General features: G+C 36.2%; 1 protein-coding gene and 1 long non-coding RNA gene across 2 annotated transcripts in view; one reads left to right on the top strand and one right to left on the bottom strand.

Moving 5' to 3' along the window:
* Positions 1–17827, bottom strand: part of LOC121740199 (lysosome membrane protein 2-like) — a 28113-nt gene extending 10286 nt beyond the window's left edge. The window contains exons 1-3 of the mRNA XM_042132835.1: positions 17755–17827; positions 11972–12063; positions 3101–3264 (exon numbers count right to left, since the gene is read on the bottom strand). Of these exons, the coding sequence (XP_041988769.1) occupies positions 3101–3264; positions 11972–12063; positions 17755–17782 (284 nt within the window). The 5' untranslated portion in view covers positions 17783–17827. The remainder of the gene's footprint in view (positions 1–3100; positions 3265–11971; positions 12064–17754) is intronic.
* Positions 950–8849, top strand: LOC121740202. The gene is made up of 3 exons (XR_006037607.1): positions 950–959; positions 2856–2860; positions 8766–8849. It is a non-coding gene; the product is annotated as an uncharacterized LOC121740202 (long non-coding RNA).
* Positions 17828–20157: the final 2330 nt, after the last annotated feature.

The raw sequence follows: 20157 nt of genomic DNA, 5'->3' as shown, positions 1-20157 counted from the left end.
GCGCTCGCACTGGCAGCCCAAACGCGTGGGCGTTAATCGAACGTGTCGGATAAATAACGAGTGTCGAACGATTTGTTCCACAAAAATGCTTGTATTTTCAGATAGTCGAAAAAAAAAAATAAGTAGGCGAAAGCGTAATGCCATACTTGTCGGGTGCGGCTTACAGCCCGCCATACCGACGCGAATACAGTAGAATCCGTTTATTATGACTCCGCCTATATTGACCAACCGGTTATTATGACGTTATAATTACACTACGAAGGTTGGTTTTCATATAAAATTCTTTATAAAAAAGTCGGATATAATGACTTTCCTTACAGTGACATGTCGCTTATTATGACCCATTTTTAATAAATTATGTCCGGTTATAATGACCGACATGATTCTTTACACCTCCGGTAATGCTCGTTGATTCCCGACGACGTCCGGCACGTGGCTTGTTTTTGTTTTGAATCTCAGTGAGTAATTGACGCTTGAAGGTCACGCATGTTTTTCGTTTGTTACTGTGAAAAAAATGTCGTCTCAATGACGTAAAGCATTTACAATTGCGGAGAAAGGTGCAATAATATGCAGATTAGAAAATGGAGAATCTAACTCGTGTCTCGCAAAGGAATTTGGCGTGGGTCATTCGACAATCTCAATAATTTTTAAAAACAAGAACCGCATTAAGCAATCGTTCAATTCAAATGTTTTGAAACCGAAGAGGCTTCGAAAATCACGACAAGAAAATGTTGATCAAGCATTAATTCAGTGGTTTAAAAACATGAGAAACAAAGGAATACCTGTCAGCGGCCCTATGCTACAGGAAAAGGCAAAAACAAAAGCAGACAAAAATTACAGATTACTTACAGTAAAAAATACACTTGTATGTGTTATAATGTGCTGATTGCAATTTTGATTTTGATTTAATATGTATGTATACATATTTAATTACTATGTTTCTGTATTAAAATACTTAAGTACATACATATTTACATAAAAAAGATTTTTCATTTCACAAAACGCTTTGTATGACGTCCGCTTATTATGACGTGCTTGTCAATTCCTTTCGATGTCATTATAAACGGACTCTACTGTACGTTAATTTTAATAAAAAAATTGAACCATTTGTACCAGGCTAATTTTTGCATAGCTAATCATCGTCGAGTAGCCATTCACAAAAATCACCTTGCCATACTTTTCCGACAGCGCCCAATGGCCGCCATACCACTGCAAAGGTGTAATTTTTTTTTTCGCCAAACGATTTGTACCACCCTAAAATTTTTTTTATCTGTTCCCTGTATGATCATAAATAGGACCCTGATAATGCCACACCTGTGGGAGGCAGCGAATATGAACAATATTATTTCAAAATCCTAAGATTTTTTCGTAATTTCAAACGGGTTTTCAAGTATGGCGCCACTTTTTCCCTCTACTACAAGTATGGCAAATATAATAATGGTCACATTGTATCGTATAATTTCCAAAAATCCAAATGCCATACTGCTACAAATCGTCCAATTTTTATCACTTTTTTGCTCAAGTCCTAGAGTCATCCCGCCCCATGGTTACAATCTGTAACGATTTTTTTTTGGTACAATTGCCAAATGACGAGACTACAATGATGCCATGATTTAAAAAATGATTTTACGTATTTTATAGTCGTATTTTTTAAACGTGTCATATAAATAAGTATTTCAAGTATGGCAGCACTTTTTCCCCCTACTAGTAGTACGGGAAAAATAATAACGGTCATATTTTGTCAAATACTTTCCAAAAATTTAAATGCCATACTGGTACAAATCGTTTGGCGAAAAAAAAAAGAAAATTACACCTTTGCAGTGGTATGGCGGCCATTGGGCGCTGTCGGAAAAATGACGAAGAAATGGCAAGGTGATTATCGTGAATGTCTACTCGACGATCATTGCATGCAAAAATTAGCCTGGTACAAATGGTACAATTTTTTAAATTAAAATTAACGTATTCGCATCGGTATGGCGGGCTGTAAACAGCACCCGACAAGTATGGCATTACGCTTTCGCCTACTTATTTTTTTTTTCGACTATCTGAAAATATAAGCATTTTTGTGAAACAAATCGTTCGACACTAGTTATTTATCAATTATCCGACACGTTCGATTAACTCCCACGCGCTTGGGCTGCCAGTGCGAGCGCTATGATCATCATTTTCCTTTTTGCCTTTACGTAATTATACCCCTGTAAAACCGCCATACTGGTACAAATGACCAAGAATTTTGTGTCAGAATCTCCAGGCCTATAAGACCCTCTCTCTTCCTTTACTCTTATAACCCATTGGGACGAAACATCGACACGAGAAGAGATAAGATCTCTTGCCTGATGCCTGATCAGTGATCAGATATGATGCAGGACTTTTTAGGGTTCCGTAGTCAACAAGGAACCCTTATAGTTTTGGTCTGTCCGTCCGTCTGTCTGTTTGTCCGTCTGTCTGCGGTTTTGCTCAGAGACTATACGACCTACAAAGCTGTAATTTGGCATGAATACACATGTTAATGATGCCGACAAAATAAAATCTTTAAAAAAATTTTTTTATTGTACCTCCCCTACAAATCAAGCGGGGATGAATTTTTTTTTCGCGCCCTCCCCATCGTGTGGGGTGTCGTTGGATAGGTTTCTTAAAAATATTACATGGATATATTTATAGATCATTTTCTGATTTAGGGATCCATTTGTGAAATATTCAGTTTTAAAGTGGAAAAAATCGTTAGAGTCCAGTGTCTCCCCTTCTACGAGCTAAACCATTGTTTCTGGAAATGTGAAAAAATTCACGGGAGTAGGAAATATGCTGAATTTAAAAGGAAAACTATCACGGCTGAGAAGACTTCATAAGTTAATGAGTAATAGTCAATCAACTAAAACATGTATTCGGCGAAGTAAAAAGGAACTTTTGGTTCAAATTTCTTTGAAAGTATTCTCTGCAGAGATGATGTTGTTAGTAGTGTAAAACACCATACCAAAATTTTCAAAAACTAGCGGTACTACGGAACCCTATATTGCGCGTAGCCCGACACGCACTTGGCCGGTTTTTACATATTCGCCGTATAGATCATCTATCTTGTCAGACAATAAGATAATAAACTTACTGATAAGTAAAAGGCCCCACTTCTGAGAGCCGAAGCTTGTCATCTTCTCCGGAGAGGAATTCCTCGGGATTGGTGACGTTGAAGAGGTAGACACGAACGGTCACACTCTTTGACTCGTTCACCATCAAGTTGTATACAAATGAGCCTTCGTATATACGGAGGTTCTGTTGGAGGAAATTCAATTAAAAAAGTACTTAGATCATTAAAAATTTATAATAATTAGGAATTCATATACAGAGTGAAACAAAACTGAGTGATAATACTTTAGAGCAGGGGTCACCAGATGGCGGACCGCGGTCCGCATCCGGACCACCGACCCATTGTGTGCTGACCAAGCATGTTCGAAGATGTAGGTACTTCGTTAAAAATTAACTTTGGTCTGTTCATCAAGGGCATGCCTTATAGCGCTATCAACAGCGAACGTGAGGCATGCCCGTAACGCGCGTTGAAATCATAGCGCGCGCTATGACACTTTTCTTTTAACGCTAGTGGATTTTGACGCGTCACGGGCATGCCACACCTTCGCTGTTGACTGCGCTATAACGCATGCCCTTGTTGAACAAAAAAAAGGCACAATGTGGACAAAGCTTATGGTGTGTTCCTTACATAGACTTATAATATACTGTCGTAGTTTATGGTTCCTTACATAGAGTAACTTTTTTGAAACTTTGGTATTGAAAAGTCCATGACGCTCTACAATTCCTACAAAACACAAAAAATGTTGCATTTTCAGCGCTGGTAATCTCAGCTACCTCTATACACTGTATAGTACACACATACGCCTATAACGGTGTGTACGTATGTGACTAAAGTATCATCACTTAATTTTGTTACATCCTGTATAAAGTCTCAAAAGTAAAAACTGTTCCCGTTGCTATAAATAAGACTAGGAGAAAGTACTAGATACTTTCTCCTAGTCTTATTTATTTCTATGCCTTCTATATAAGCCAAACGAAAGTTGAACAAAAAGATGATGACGAAAATTGAAGATGAAATTGCATAGTGTGAACATAGCTATTGGGTAGCCTGTAGGAAGTGAAAATCGAGGTATAAAAATCCTTACTTACAGCAAAAAGTTACTAAGATTATTTTAATTATTACACTTAACTGTACTTATTGTATTGTAAACAATCTCGATAAGTAATTTTCAATTGTTTATCAGTAATTACTGTCATTAGGTACTAACTTATGTGTAATTGTCACGAGAACTAAACATTTTTTTAACAACTATAAAATAATAATTAAGCATACCGTCGGGTCGGGTTACTTTGACTACGTTTTAAATAATATTACGAGGGCTGCTATTTATGTATCCGGAACTGGCCACTTACAAGAACAATATTTAAAAAGTAATTACAACATTTGAAAATAGAACTCTTTGGTTGAAGAATACATTTTGTTTCATGTGACTGTCAATTATTTTTCCATTGTGGCGTCATTTTGAAAATTGCGTGTCTTCATTTGCCATGGATTTAACGCGTGAACATTTTCGTGCAATGATTTACTACGATTTTCGGCGTGGGCTAAATCAACAACAGTGCTTTATTCAACTCACCGCAACTTTTGGAGATGAAGCACCATCAAAAACCACTGTTTATCACTGGTACAGTGAGTTTAATCGTGGGCGGTCTATGCTCACGGATGAAAATAAAGAAGGTCGCCCAAAAACAGCTGTTGTCCCACAAAATATAGATGCTGTGCGGGAACTAATAATGCGTGATCGTCATGTTACATATCGCGAGATAGAGGCGTCCTTAGGCATAAGTATGACGAGCATACATAAGATATTACACGAACATTTGGCTGTAAAAAAATATGTTCGCGTTGGATTCCGCACAACTTGACAATCGATCAAAAACGGGCTCGTGTCGATTGGTGCAAAAAAATGATAAAAAAATACAACCGTGGTACGTCAAAAGCCGTTTATAATATCTACACAGGTGATGAATCTTGGATCTATGCATATGACCCCGAAACTAAACAACAGTCAACGGTGTGGGTGTTCCAAGATGAGCCGAAACCAACAAAAGTTACTCGTGCAAAAAGTACTTTGAAGCAAATGGTCGCCTGTTTTTTTGGAATTAATGGACATGTGGCTACAGTGCCATTAGAGAATCGTAAAACGGTTAATTCTGAATGGTATACGACCATTTGTTTACCAGAAGTCTTTGAAGAAATAAGAAAGGACAACCGACAACGCAGAATCATATTACATCACGACAATGCTAGCTGTCACACCTCAGCTGAAACAACTCAGTTTTTGGAGGGTCAAAAGATCGAATTGACTGGTCATCCGCCGTACAGCCCTGATTTGGCACCTAACGATTTCTTTTTATTTCCATACGCGAAGAACAAATTACGTGGTCAACGTTTTTCGAGCCGCGAAGAGGCTGTTGATGCGTTCAAAATGCACGTTTTGGAGATACCTCAATCAGAATGGAAAAAGTGCTATGAAAATTGGTTCCAGCGTATGCAAAAGTGTGTCGATCATCGCGGCGAATATTTTGAAAAGCAATTAAACCATATTAAATGATATATGTTTGTTTCTTTTTTTAATTCCGGATACATAAATAGCAGCCCTCGTATCCCAAGCATAGCGGCAGCTTCTCGCTGAGGCATGGCCCTGGACCTCACAACATTCAAACATTCTTCAAGTTCTTCATCTGTATCTATATATATTTATATATGAAATTTGGCATGCAGGTAGATAACATCTACGTAGGCATCCGCTAAGAAAGGATTTTGATCAATTCCACCTCCAAGCGGTTAAAATAGGGGATGAAAGTTTGTATATAATAATACTTCTTAACGCGAGCGAAGCCGCGGGCAAAAGCTCGTAATATTATAAAGCGGAAGAGTTTATTAGTTAGTTTGTTTGTTTGTTTGTTTGAACGCGCTAATCTCAGGAACTACTGGTCCGATTTAAAAAATTTTTTCAGTGTTAGATAGCCCATTTATCGAGGAAGGCTATAGGATATATTATTTTATCACGCTAAGACTAAAAGGAGCGAAGAAATAGAGGAAAATGTGGAAAACAGGAGTAAATATATTTGAAAGGACTTATTTGAACGCGCTAATCTCAGGAACTACTGGTTCGATTTGAAAAATTCTTTCAGTGTTAGATAGTGCATTTATCGAGAAAGGCTATAGGTTATATTTTATCACGCTACGACTAATAGGAGCAAAGGAATAGAGTAAAATGTGGAAGAAACGGGGGAAATTATTTGAAAGGGCTTATCTCACGAACTACTGGAGCAATTTTGCTGTTGTTTGGCACAGATAAGAAATAGATCTAACTACTTCTTATCTGTGCGAAACTAGACTAACTAACTACACTAATTTTTCTGTGAAATATCTAATTTACGCGGGCGAAGCCGCGCGGAACGTCTAGTAATCGATATAGCGACGACTACCTGGTTTACGGCGATGTTTTGATGGCATTGTGAGATATGAAATGTAATGAATTCAACTTTGGCTCAAGAGCCAATGTTACCCGAATTTACGAGGCGAAGTATCCCCAGTCCCCACACTTTGTAACTAAATTTTATCAATTAAATCTCGTAAAAAAGCAATTGTTTCTTTAATATTTCTAGTCCTTAATATATTTCTGACCTGATTTAGTATAATATTAAACGAAACTCACCGTAATACTTCAGTTTCACTATAAAGTTTGCACACGTAAATTAAGCACGTTGTTACATGTCCGAACTCCGACATAAGAATGGCCGTTATTGTTCGCAAACAAGTGCCCAACCAATTGAAAACTAGCACTACTAATGCCATTTAAACGAATTCCGCTTGAACAAAATCAAGTGCTGCTTTAGCAGCAACGTGGCAGGAAGTTTAAACATTTTTCCGATTTGAGTCAAAGCATAGTGATTATATTCTCTTTGAGTCAAAGGAGCTAAAGAAACCCGACCTTTCACCTTACAGTACCATACTTTACAGTTTAGTTCCCGCAACATTTCTATTTATCGTAATAATTGAAGTTTTATGATACTAATTAAATTAATAATTAGGAAAAAATCGCGTAACAACTCATTTTTCTTCAAATAGGTTCGACAAAAACATATTTTTGTCGAACCTATTTGCCAAAAAAAACTTCTCATCAACTTCCTTAAAAGGCAAGAAAAAAATATTAAAATTATTTTAAGTACCTAATTAAGTATAATTTTACATAATATGGCATGCTAGACGGGTTTAAATTTTTCTTAATGTAATGAATACAAAAAGTTATATTTTATAAAGACTTAATAATATTTGATATTCATTGCTGAAACACAATAAATATACAATAATGGACAAAGACGCCTTAATTTTATATTTTAATTATTTTGTAAGTACATGCTGTAAATGCACAAATTCAAAATTATCAAGATAAGAAAATTAACACAATAATATTATTTTTAACATAGGAATCATAATTTAGAAGTGACAAAAAAGTTTGATGCTTGTATTACATCATGCAAAGCAAAAAGCGAAAAAGCATTAAGCAAACATAGATAAATTATACAATGAGTCCCGACACCAGTGTCTCGGCAGTGTTTCGGCTGGCAGAAATTCTGCTGCATTCAGTTTACATACACACGAGCGTAATTTTGTGAGTCATGATTTGTATGAAAAGATGTTTACGCGGCAGAAATTCTGCGACTCACAACTCACAAATTACGCTCGTTTGCCTTCACCCTTAGGGTGGGTTGCACCAACTAATACTTTAACTATAATTGTAACTTTAACTACAATGCAAAATGTCAAATCTCTGGTTAAAGTCAAAAATGGATGCCATATTTAACCATAACCATAGAGCTCGACAAGGCTTTAAATGCATGTGGCGAAAAAAGAAACTAACGCTGTCATCATACAAAAACGCCATTTTTGACAGTTCTCCTTTACCAGCAGCGCCCCCGCCCAAGTTCAGTTAAAAGCCTTGTCGGACCAGCTGTCTTCTGTATCGGAGACTCTTAAGTAGCTTCCGACGCGACGGCGGGACTCAAACCACAGATATCGTAAAAAATTCTTTCATAAGTAGGTAAATGACTTGGTGTGGACAGAGTATAGGAGACAAAGGACAGGAACACGGGACGGAGATAGAGGATAGGCGACAAACGACGGGATATTTAAGGTGACGGCCTCTCATAGAAAACAAGAAATGGAACAGCAAGAAATGGAAAGGGCGTAAGCGACAAAATGGTTTTTGCCGTGTACCTAATTTAAAAACCATAAATATATTTCATATACGCTATGGGCAAATTATAGTGTAGCTTGAACCACAGAGTACTATAATACTGGCGTAACTTGAACTAATCTTTGTACAACCCAGGATCACATTTTTATGCACTTTTATTTCTATTATTAAAGTTATTACTTATATAATATGGTACTTAATTATTGTTAAGGATAAATTGTTATTGAGTGTAGCAGTAAATAGTTATACTAGGTATAGTATATTAATTAGGTCGAGCGCATAGACGGGACCTGTACCTAAGCGCGTCACCGCGCCGACTAACTTGTTTTAAAACTTAATTACATTGTCTTTCCCGAGCCCGTGTTGCAGACCGTGGGAAAATTGCCGCTTTTATCTGTCCATTGTAAATATTTGTCCAGTTTTTATATTTCATGTATGTGTTTGTTGTTATGTTTACAAGATATACTTATAAGTTATAAGAGAGTGCCGTTTGTGGGATCACAGACTGACAGGGGGCCACGGAAGATCAGGCGCCACGGCTTGCCGCGGTCGATGCCTGAGTGGATTACCCCTTTAAACATGCGGTGTGTGCATTGCACAGCCATAGCCGAGTTTAATTTTAAGTAGGTAGTTAAATGTTGTATGCGTCATGTCAATTTACTTGAATTCCTTGTTTTATTGTTATTTAACTCTGGCTGTGTTCTGTCCCTTTCACATGTTTAATAAAGTTATTTTTATTTTTATTTTTTTATTTTTACAAATTTTGGAAGCTTCTCCTCTGTTGGCAAAATTAGAATCCCTGTTTTTATAGAGGTCTTTTTGATTAATAATTATTTTGTGTTATAAAAGTTGACCAATCGTGTTTTCAGTAATTATGCTATGAGTAATTCAAAGACAAAGACATGATGAATTGTGACAATTAACTTTAATTAATTAGCTTTAGTCATTGTTGAGAAAAATCGATATCGCTGCAACCAAATTAATAATAATAATAATAATATTTATGGACGCTTCACACCACGTCAGTCTGGCCCCGTGCTAAGTACCTGAAGGACTTGTGTTACAGGTACCAGACAACGGAAATATATTTAATACTTTTATACTATACATACATTTTAAGATTTTTATTATATCATACACATATTTAATACACATCCAGACCCGGGAACATTGAAAACTTTTTGTTCCATCGGCGGGATTCGAACCCGCGACCCCCGGCTTGAGCTACCGACGCGCTCACCACTGAGCCACAGAGGTCGTCAAATTATCAAGGCGTCACCTCTATCATTTTTATCCTATCTCTTACTCTTTTATTTCAACTCTCTAGCTATTACCGTTTTTGAGTTACAGCCTGGAGACATACAGACAGACAGACGGACAGACGCACATATATCGAAGTCTAAGTAATAGGGTCCCGTTTTTACCCTTTGGGTACGGAACCCTAAAAAGGTCGCATTTGATAGCTTATCACGTAGACTACAATTAAATAGGCATTTGGTTTTAATTTTCGTAGATTAAAACAGAAAAACAAAAGTTAACCCTAGAAGCCTAATCTATCTCAGGAGTACACAAAGCCTTAATGTACGTCTCAGAGGCGTACACATAATATAATTCACAATTTTAATGTAAAAATAGCAGTATTTTGCTTTTTTTTTTGGACTGAAAACTTAAATTTGGAAATTGGAATATTAACTAAGAATAAAACGACATTTCATGAATAATTACTATAGTCATAGTTATTTATCACAAGAATAAATATTTTTATTCTGTGTGTATGTGTTTTTGTTATGTGCAAAAATTCAGCTTCTTCAAAAATTAACAGAAAAATATTAGTTTTGTAAAGAAATTTTTGTTTTTTTTAATTCTAATTAGTCTTTCATAGAGCAAATATATAAACTAATTAGATTTCAAAAGAATAGGTAAACCTTAAGAGCAGTCTACAAACATATAATAAACCTTGCGGTCGTTACACACAGATTTTTTAACATTTATAACAGATCAAATTGGATATTTTCCTTTTTTTATAGATATAAAAGGTGCAATATTAACGTAAATATGAAACAAATTCAGTTACATAACTTTTTTTTCTTCCCTTTGAACGTCGTCGTCGATAATTTGGTCATTCTCAACTTATGTTGGTACCCGAATCTTCCAAAGAAGGATTATCTCTCCCATTTAGGATTGCTAAAATATCGTTTTCGTATAATTTTTGAGACTGTAACATTTTATGTCTGAAACAACGTCGAAGAAGACATAAAAAGTACGAGAAACAAGCAAAAGTAAAATCACATAAACCTAGGTAAAACTTACACAAAGCCTAAACATACGTCTCGCAGGCGCGCAATCCTTCGATAACTCAAAAATGGTGGAAATTATTTTCACGATAAGGACATCATACATATGCTAGCTCCTGGCTTCCACTGAGTTGGCGTAAGACCACAATGCACTAGCTTCAATCATTAGAAAAATACAAACTATATTCGATTTCGTGTACGCCTCGCAGACGTAGATTAGGCTTCTAGGGTTAAAGGAAAAAGTTCAGGTTTTTCTGTGTGTTTCTTAACTATTGGCTTTTTCTGAAAAATGTAGCTTATCACATTTTTTCTTTTTTATGTTAAGAGGAAGAGGTTTTTAGCTACAATAAATTCCTGCCCTCAATTACTTAGATAGTTTAGAAGTTAAAACGATTTGATGATCACCCTTGAAACACCATTTTTTTCCCATAAATTAATTAATCAACTTTTTTTTTTATGAGATAAGGGGGCAAACGAGCAAACGGGTCACCTGATGGAAAGCAACTTCCGTCGCCGATGGACACTCGCAGCATCAGAAGAGCTGCAGGTGCGTTGCCGGCCTTTTAAGAGGGAATAGGGAAGGGTAGGGATGGGAAGGGAAGGGAAGGGAATAGGGTAGGGTAGGGAATAGGGGATTGGGCCTCCGGTAAACCCACTCACTCGGCGAAACACAGCGCAAGCGCTGTGTCACGCCGGTTTTCTGTGAGAACGTGGTATTTCTCCGGTCGAGCCGGCCCATTCGTGCCGAAGCATGGCTCTCCCATGTAACTTCCAAACTTTAGGAAACGAAGGGGTCTGATTACAATAATTACCTTCCTTTAGGGCATAATATCGAAAGTCTGGCATTTGCTGACTTATTAGGCTGGTTTTATCGCGCGTTCGAAGATGTATGGAATTATGGATGTATATGTAATGTATGTAGTTGCGTTTTAAAGTTGCGCGCGCTGCTCAAGCATAAAACCAGCCTTAGGAAACGAGATGTCGCCCGCAACTCCGTTGCGACAAAATTGGTTTATCGCGGAATCGTACATTTTCCGGGATAATAAGTATCTAATGTCTTTTCCCGGGATTTAAAGCACCTCCAATCTCCATATCATCGGGGCTAGTCAAGTGGCAAGCGATTATCGTAAACGCTAATGCTAACGCTACAAAATGTATGGGATTTGACATATCTCATTAGTATTCGCTAGCGAAGCGATGACTTAATATATCAAATCGCATACACTTTGTAGCGGTAGTTAGCGTTTACCATAATCGCTTGCCACTTGTCTAGAGCCGCTTATTTCAGAAAATTTCGTTCGGGTGTAAAGAGGTAACAGACAAACAGACACTTTCGCATTTATAATATTAAGTACGAGTATGTATTATATTGGTACTGAAAATTTCACTTACGTTTTTGATGATCAACATCAGAGGGTTGATGACCAGGGATATAATCGGGAGGATCAGGAACACAACACTCAGCAGACTAAGCAGCTTTGTATCTGCAAAAAAAAAACCACGGCCGAACATAGAACCTCCTCCTTTTTGGAAGTCGGTTAAAATCATATTATAAACTTGATGACGCCCGCAACTCTTGCGCCAAAATTTGTTAATCACTCGAAAACTGGACATTTTTCTGAGATTCCATGTCCTTCTCCGGGACTCAAATCTCTACAGCAAATTTTCGCAAAGTCGGTTCAGTGGTTTGGACGTAAAGAAGTTTAAAAGGAGAGAACAGACAGACACACTTTTGCAATTATAATATTAGTATTGACTAGCTGTTGCCCGCGACTTCGTCCGAGTCAGCAAAATGTGATAACAAAGATAATAAAAAAGAGAAAAGAAATCCCCTTTTTAAGGTTCATTTATAAAAAAAGTTAAATAATATACATATACTCATCCTTTTCGGAAGTCGGTTAAAAAGTAGCCTAAGTTATTCCCTACTACATCAGCTATGTGCCTAAAAAAGTCCCGTCAAAATAGTTCCAGCCATTTCAGAGATTAGCCGGAACAAACAGACAGACATACAGACAGACAAAAATTCTAAAAATTGTTATTTTGGTGTAGTACCGTCTAAATATTCATATGCATGTAGTAAAAACGGTTATTTTCACATTACAAACAGACACTCCAATTTTATTTATATGTAATAACTAGATGTCCCGCGCGGCTTCGCCCGCGTAAATTAGAAATTTTACAGAATCCGTAGGTACATTTTCCCATAAAAAATATTTCCCCCGTTTTTCCCACATTTTCCTGAGTTTCTTCTGTCGTATTAGTCTTAGAGTAATAATATAATATAACCTTCTCGATAAATGATGAGTCTTACTCGATAAATGATCTATCTAACACTGAGATAAGTTTTTAAATCGGACCTGTAGTTTCTGAGATTGACGCGTTCAAGCAAACATACTCTTCAGGTTTATAATATTAGGTAGATATAGATTTTTTTTAATTATCGCTTGACAAACTCGAGTCTCGATCTAAAAGACTATGAAATGGTATAATATGGTAGTGATGATGATGATGATGATGATGAAGAATGTAATTTGCATAGTAGCATATGCTTTCTGTTCTTAAAACAACGCCGAAACTCCCAAACTTGTATCTATAAAGAATCAGGAATTCCGAACCACGGTATACCAGGTATATCTCGGTGCAAAATCTTACTTGTTGGTAGCATATGCTTAGAATACTTCTCACGAAACCGAAGTCACCATATGTTTCCCTATAAGTTTTGAGGAGTTCCCTCGATTACTTATGGATCCTTCATCAGATCACCACTTTTCTGAATATAATACCAAATTGGGATGATACCCTATATACCAAAAGAAAAATTTTGAAAATCGGTTAACAAACGGCGGAGAAATCGTTGAATATAAGAAAACGAACATAACACCTCCCCTATTTTGAAAGTCGGTTAAAATTGTAGCCTATGTGTTATTTATTTAATATTTTAATCAGCACATGAATTGAATAACAAAATTTTTTTCAAATTAATCGTAGCACCATCTGTCAGGAGTCAGGACAAACTAAAATTGAAATAGAATAATATTGAATGCGATGATAGCGCCGTCCGCCGGATCTAATGTAAAACATTCCAAAATCAACAACTCCTTATAAATAAGAAATTAATTGAAAAAACATTTTCCAGTAGACCAAACTGTAAATCTAAACCATTCTCGAGTCTCCACGAACACACACAAAAAATTTCATCAAAATTGGTCCAGTCGTTTAGGAGGAGTTCAGTCACATACACACGCACACAAGAAATATATATATTAAGATATAGATAATATAGATGTATACTAGCTGTTTGACCGAGCTTTGCTCGGTATTCGATAAAACACGATTAAAATGACATTTTCCAAAAATGATTCCTAGCTAGATCGATTTATCGCCCCCGAAACCCCCTATAAACTAAATTTCATGAAAATCGTTGGAGCCGATTCCGAGATTCCGATTATAAAAATATACAAGAATTGCTCGTTTAAAGATATAAGATAGATTACTTCTACTTTGAAATTCTGTCAAAATGTTTTTTGGGTTAAATATGCAAACAAGTATGGGCCAGGAACGGGCAAACGGATAGCCTGATTAACCGTCAGATTTAAGTAAGTAAGATTTAAGCCAAATGCGTGTCGGGCCACGCGCAATAGGGTTCCGTAGTACCGCTAGTTTTTTTAAAATTGTTGTATGGTCAATGAATGTATATTTATAACATGTTTTACACTACTAACAACATCATCTCTGTTACTTTCAAAGGAATTTGAACGAAAAGTTCCTTTAAAGGGCCCATTCACGGCAGGCCGCCTTGCCGTCCGCCGGCTATGCAGGATAGTGAATGGTGTCGTTGCCAGCCGGCCGTGCAGGCCTGTGGGCCTTTGGGCCCTTTTATGTCGGCTGTACACTCTCGCCGAGACACAGCGAGACGGCCCAAGTGCGAGAGTGTAAATGGGTGCGCTCGCCTCGTCTCGCCTGTCTCGGACCCTCTCGGTTCGGTGTCGGTATTTTGCGCCCGAGACAAAGGGTCTCGCGAGGAAAGCGAGCGCATTACTGTACACTCTCGCGTTTTTCACTACTAGTCGCGCCGCTAGACAGTGCAGAACAGAAAAATAACAATAATAAACGTCATTCATTATCATCAGTCATTATGTGTAAGAAATAAAATTAAATATGATTATAGATCTTTGGATTGCAATTATATCTTTCGATACATGGTGAATGGTGATCAATGATCATTGATCGTAGATACGTTTTCGCCATTTTTTAAATTTTTATTGTGTAAATATTTAGTAATTACTAATTATTTATAATAGCTCATAGCACAGAGAGCTACAGGAGCTGCAAGAGAAGTGTTTTCGTCCATCTCATAAAGAAAAATAATGGTCCATCTACTCTGAGTTCATAACTGCGATTGAACTAAGCGAGAATGTACATGATCGCACTCGGGCAAGGGGCTCTCGCACGAGACTCTCGTCCGAGAGCTCTCGGCGAGAGTGTACAGCCGACATTATACTTCGCCGAATACATTTTTTTGTCGATCGACTATTACTTAATAACTTATGATTTGTGAATTCTTATTAGCCGTGATAGTTTTCCTTTTAAATTCAGCATATTATTTCCTACTCTTGTGATTTTTTTCACATTTCCAGAAGCAACCGTTTAGCTGGTAGAAGGGGGGGGACACTGAACTCTAACTATTTTTTCCACTTTAAGACTTAATATTTCACAAATGGATCCCTTAATCAGAAAATGATCTATAAAATATATATCCATAACATTTTTAAGAAACCTATCCAATGACACCCCACACGGTGGGGTGGACGCGAAAAAAAAATATCATCCCCGCTTGATGTGTACCATAAAAAATATTTTTTTAAGATTTTATGTACCATTTTGTCGGCATCATCTATAACTGCATTAATGTAGCATTACAAATTTGTAGGTCCTACAGTCTCTGCGTAAAACCGCGGACAGACAGACAGACAGACAGACGGACAGACGGACGGACAGACCGAAACTATAAGGGTTCCTTGTTGACTACGGAACCTTAAAAATCCTCAGATTTGGTGCACTATGCTTCTATCCCCTATACCGGTGAGGTCTTCCGGCAAATTATAGGATGAGATATTTTACGCCTGTTAACTGTAAGGTCGGGGTAGGTCGGGGTTATCACCCAGCCGAAGCTTGGCCCCTCCCTGGTAAATATAATATAAAGGGGGTGACTAACCCTAAATTGACAATTTTATAATTCATTTTTGTACTTGAAAATAAACCCCGAATTGTTTCATTTTAAACATAGATATACTTACTACATTATAATTTTCCAAGAATTCGATTTCCAAGATTTTCACGATAGAAAAAAATTACAAAGATGCATCTAATTTTCACGAATTTTTCATATATTGCCATAACCGTGCATTAAACTAAGCTAATATTTTAACACATTGCAGCATTGTACAAAATTAGCGCGCGGGAAGTGGGAACCGTTAATTATTTGGGATAGAAAGAATCCTGTCTCTTCCTGGAACATAAAGTAAATCCATACCAAATTTCAACAAAATTGGTTCACCGGTTTCATTGAGAAGAAGCAGACAGACAGACACATTTTCACATTTATAATATTACTAGCTGTTGCCCGCGACTTCGTCCGCGTGGACTTCAGTTTATAGCGCGCGGTGTCAATAAAATTGGTGTCAAAAGCTTTTTAAAACCCTGGTACCCCTTAAATCAAAATACCCAAAACAGCCGTGTAGTGTGCACATAATGTTTTTTTTTTTAATTAAACTTTTTTATACCTAAAGCTTATTTAGCGCTACACAACTTAGCTGCATAATGCATTACACAACTTTAGCTTTGCCCAATAGTCAATACCCATAAACTATTTAGTATTTATTATTGGTAGACTGTTGTTTCTCATATCTATGTTGGTACGTGAGTTAATTAATAACATGTATAACAATCGAAATATTAATTCAACATGGTACCACCTCTTATAGAAATACATATGAGCAAGCGATAGCGCAATCTAGGCGACTCTTGGCGCCATCTGTTCCAGTTTTTGGAACTAACTTAATTTGAACAAATTTACGCATAAACACCGCCTTACAACCCCTTTTTCCAGTAAGCAGTAGACTATGTCCTTTCTCAGGCTTTAGACTGTGTACAAAATTTCATTACAATCGGTTCAGTAGTTTTGGCGCTGTTGTTTTTGAATTTGATATCTAAGTTGGTAGGTGAGTTATTAGTTAGTGTTAACGTGTATAACAATCGAAAGAATCGTGATTCCTACCTCAACATGGTACCACCTCTTATAGAAATACGCATGAGCAAGCAATAGCGCGATCTAGGGGACTCTTGGCGCCATCTGTTTTGAGTTTTTTGGAACTAAGTTAATTTAACCAAATTTATGCATTTTCACCCCCTTACAACCCCTTTTTCCAGTTAAAAAGTAGCCTATGTCCTTTCTCAGGCTTTAGACTATCTGTGTACAAAATTTCATTACTATCGGTTCAGTAGTTTTGGCGTGAAAGCGAGACAGACAGACAGACAGACAGAGATACTTTCGCATTTATAATATTGGTATAGATATAGATAATATTCTAACGTATTAAAAACTATAAACAAAAACATACTAACTAATAAGTATGATTAGTTCTATGTTACAATAAAGTAAAAAATAAAACGCCATCTGTTGAATCGTATTAGAACTAAAATGTTCATTGCATCGATATATTTCTGGATTTTTTATAATATTATACATAAAATATGTTTAAGATTTTTGAAATTTTATTTTAATACACATCCAAGACCCAGGAACATTGAAAACTTTTTGTTCCGCCTGCGGGACTCGAACCCAGGACCCCCGGGATGAGCGCTGGCCACGCGCAATGCGAATTCATTTTCATCGATATTTTCATGGAAATAAGATATTTTCCCACATCAAAATGTAGCCTATGTCCTTTCTCAGACTCTAGAATAACTGTATACAAAATTTCATTGCAATCGGTTCGGTAGTTTTGGCGTGAAAGCAAGACAGACAGACAGACAGACAGACAGAGATACTTTCGCATTTATAATATTAGTATGGATATAGTGTGGATCATAGTTTAATGATATTAAATAAATTAATAAGTATGTCACTTGTTATACAAAATCATAACATAAGCAACAATAAGTAATGGACTTACTGGGAGTATTTCCTTTATTGCACTTCATATTTGCAACAAAATCTAAAATCTAAAAAGTTATATTATTTTAAATCATTGTTAACTCCGTATTGTTTAATTTATTTTCTGTAAAAGAGACAAAAAGTCAAATTATTTCAATTATATTTTTACTTATAAATCAAAATACTATTAACAATTAAGAACATAATATTATGGTCGAATTGAGAAACCTCTTCCTTTTTTGAAATCGGTTAATAGGAGAAATTGGATTTTTGATTATTTTCGTAGGCGTCGTTTTTCGTAGAGGATACGAACTGGCGTAGCAAGCGCTAGAAACATAATTTTTAATTATATAGAACTTTTTTTAAGTGAAAATAATTATTTTATATTAAGAATTACAAATTCTAGTATATTAACATTCACTTTGCTAATTAATTTAACCAACAACTTCAATGAATATGATTATTATTCTACTATTCTATAATATATATACGTCCTGCTTATATATATTGCTGTTCTATTTATTTATTAACATTTATTAATATTACAACAACAAAAAATACGAATACCTTGTATGTCTTATTTGATAAATAAATAACAACAACAACAACAACCTATATTGTGTAGTTATCTAATGAATAGCTATAGACTTTAAACACAATTCAAATAGAGGTAGATCATGGAGGCACTCAACTTTTCCTTATTTTGTTGTGCACATCACAGTATAACGAAGTATAACTAACAACTGGACGGAGAGCTAAGCTTATACATATTACATGTAACGCATTAATTAACTTTTTGCAGTAAATATCACGCAAATCAATGATCATTATCAATTGTATTATTAATATACATATTACATACGTATTATTTTGAGTACGTTTTAAATAATACGTCATTATTTTAATAATTTATATTTTGACTGTTACGAAACGCCTAATCCATAGTCCATACTTAATATTATTAACTTAATATTATAAATGCGAAAGTGTGTCTGTCTGTCTGTTACCTCTTCACAACGAAACCGCTGAGCCAATTTTGCTGAAATTTGGTATGTAGATACTTTGAGTCCCGGGAAAGGACATAGGATACTTTTTATGCCGGAAAAATGTACTGTTCCCGTGCGATAAATGTTCCCTTCACCGTACGAGCCAGTGCCGGTTTTTCCGGCAATATTTTCGGCGCCCATGGTAGTTCAGCTGGTAGCAGTGCTGAAAAAATTGCCTTCAGCGCCCCTTTTTATCCGGCACCCTGGGCAGTCGCCCAGAGTCGCTCCCCCAACGCCGCTCCTGGTGCGTCCGTATTATGTACCTACTTGAGATCTAGAAATGTCTCATTGGTACATACCACAAACGAAATAAGACAAAACAGTTCTTAAGTTTTAGCGAAATACTCAACTTAAGATACATCTATAATATAAAAATGAGTCGCTGAATGTGTTGCTAAGCGCAAAACTCGAGAACGGCTGAACGGATTGGGCTAATAGTGTTAAAATATTTGTAGAAGTCCAGGGAAGGTTTTTAAGTGACACGAAGTTCACCGGGACAGCTAGTTTTTGAAATATTTATTAATTTATTAATAATTTATAAATCTTAAAATAAAATATGAATTATACTTAGCCCTAAGTATATGATTTTCCCGCTAAAAATAATATAAGTACAATAAAATCAATTTTTTTGCTTGAGTATAATAATTATTATTTCGAAGTTTTAAATATGCAAATTGTATCTGGAATATTTTAATATTATCTTATTTGAATCACCAGATAATTGCGCAGGTAGATGTAGAGCGAAACCATATTGCTCAGTTTCGTTTCGTTGTGATTTGTTGCCGTAGAGTCAGAATCTATTCGATAATTTGTTTATTATTACTATAATATTTTTATGACTCGTCTAGTCATACCGCGCCACTTCGCCCGCGTAAATTAGATATTTCACAAACAAATTAGTCCACAAAAAATATAGCCTATAGCGTTCCTCAATAAATGGGCTATCCAACACTGAAATAATTTTTCAAATCGGACCAGTAGTTCCTGAGATTAGCGCGTTCAAATAAGCCCTTTCGAATAATTTTCTCCCGTTTTTTCCACATTTTCCTCTATTTCTTCGCTCCTATTAGTCTTAGCGAGATAAAATATAGCCTATAGCCTTCCTCGATAAATAGGGCTATCTAACACTGCAATAATTTTTCAAATCGGACCAGTAGTTTCTGAGATTCAGCGCGTTCAAACAAACGAACAAACTCTTCCGCTTTATAATATTAGTAAGTAAGTATAGATATAGATAGGCGATATGGCACATAGTATTCCATTGCCTCGTCGGATGCGAATTAAATGGATAGACGGATAATAATCGAAGCTCTGATTGGCCGGTATTTTTATAATTTCTGCAGTAATATTTGATCAGTGATCACAAATATTGATTT

The sequence above is a fragment of the Aricia agestis genome, chromosome 3 (genome assembly GCF_905147365.1).
Source record: "Aricia agestis chromosome 3, ilAriAges1.1, whole genome shotgun sequence".
Taxonomy (NCBI): Eukaryota; Metazoa; Arthropoda; class Insecta; order Lepidoptera; family Lycaenidae; genus Aricia; species Aricia agestis.
The sequence above is the reverse complement of the archived record's forward strand: the minus strand, read 5'-3'. Positions and strand labels throughout refer to the sequence as shown.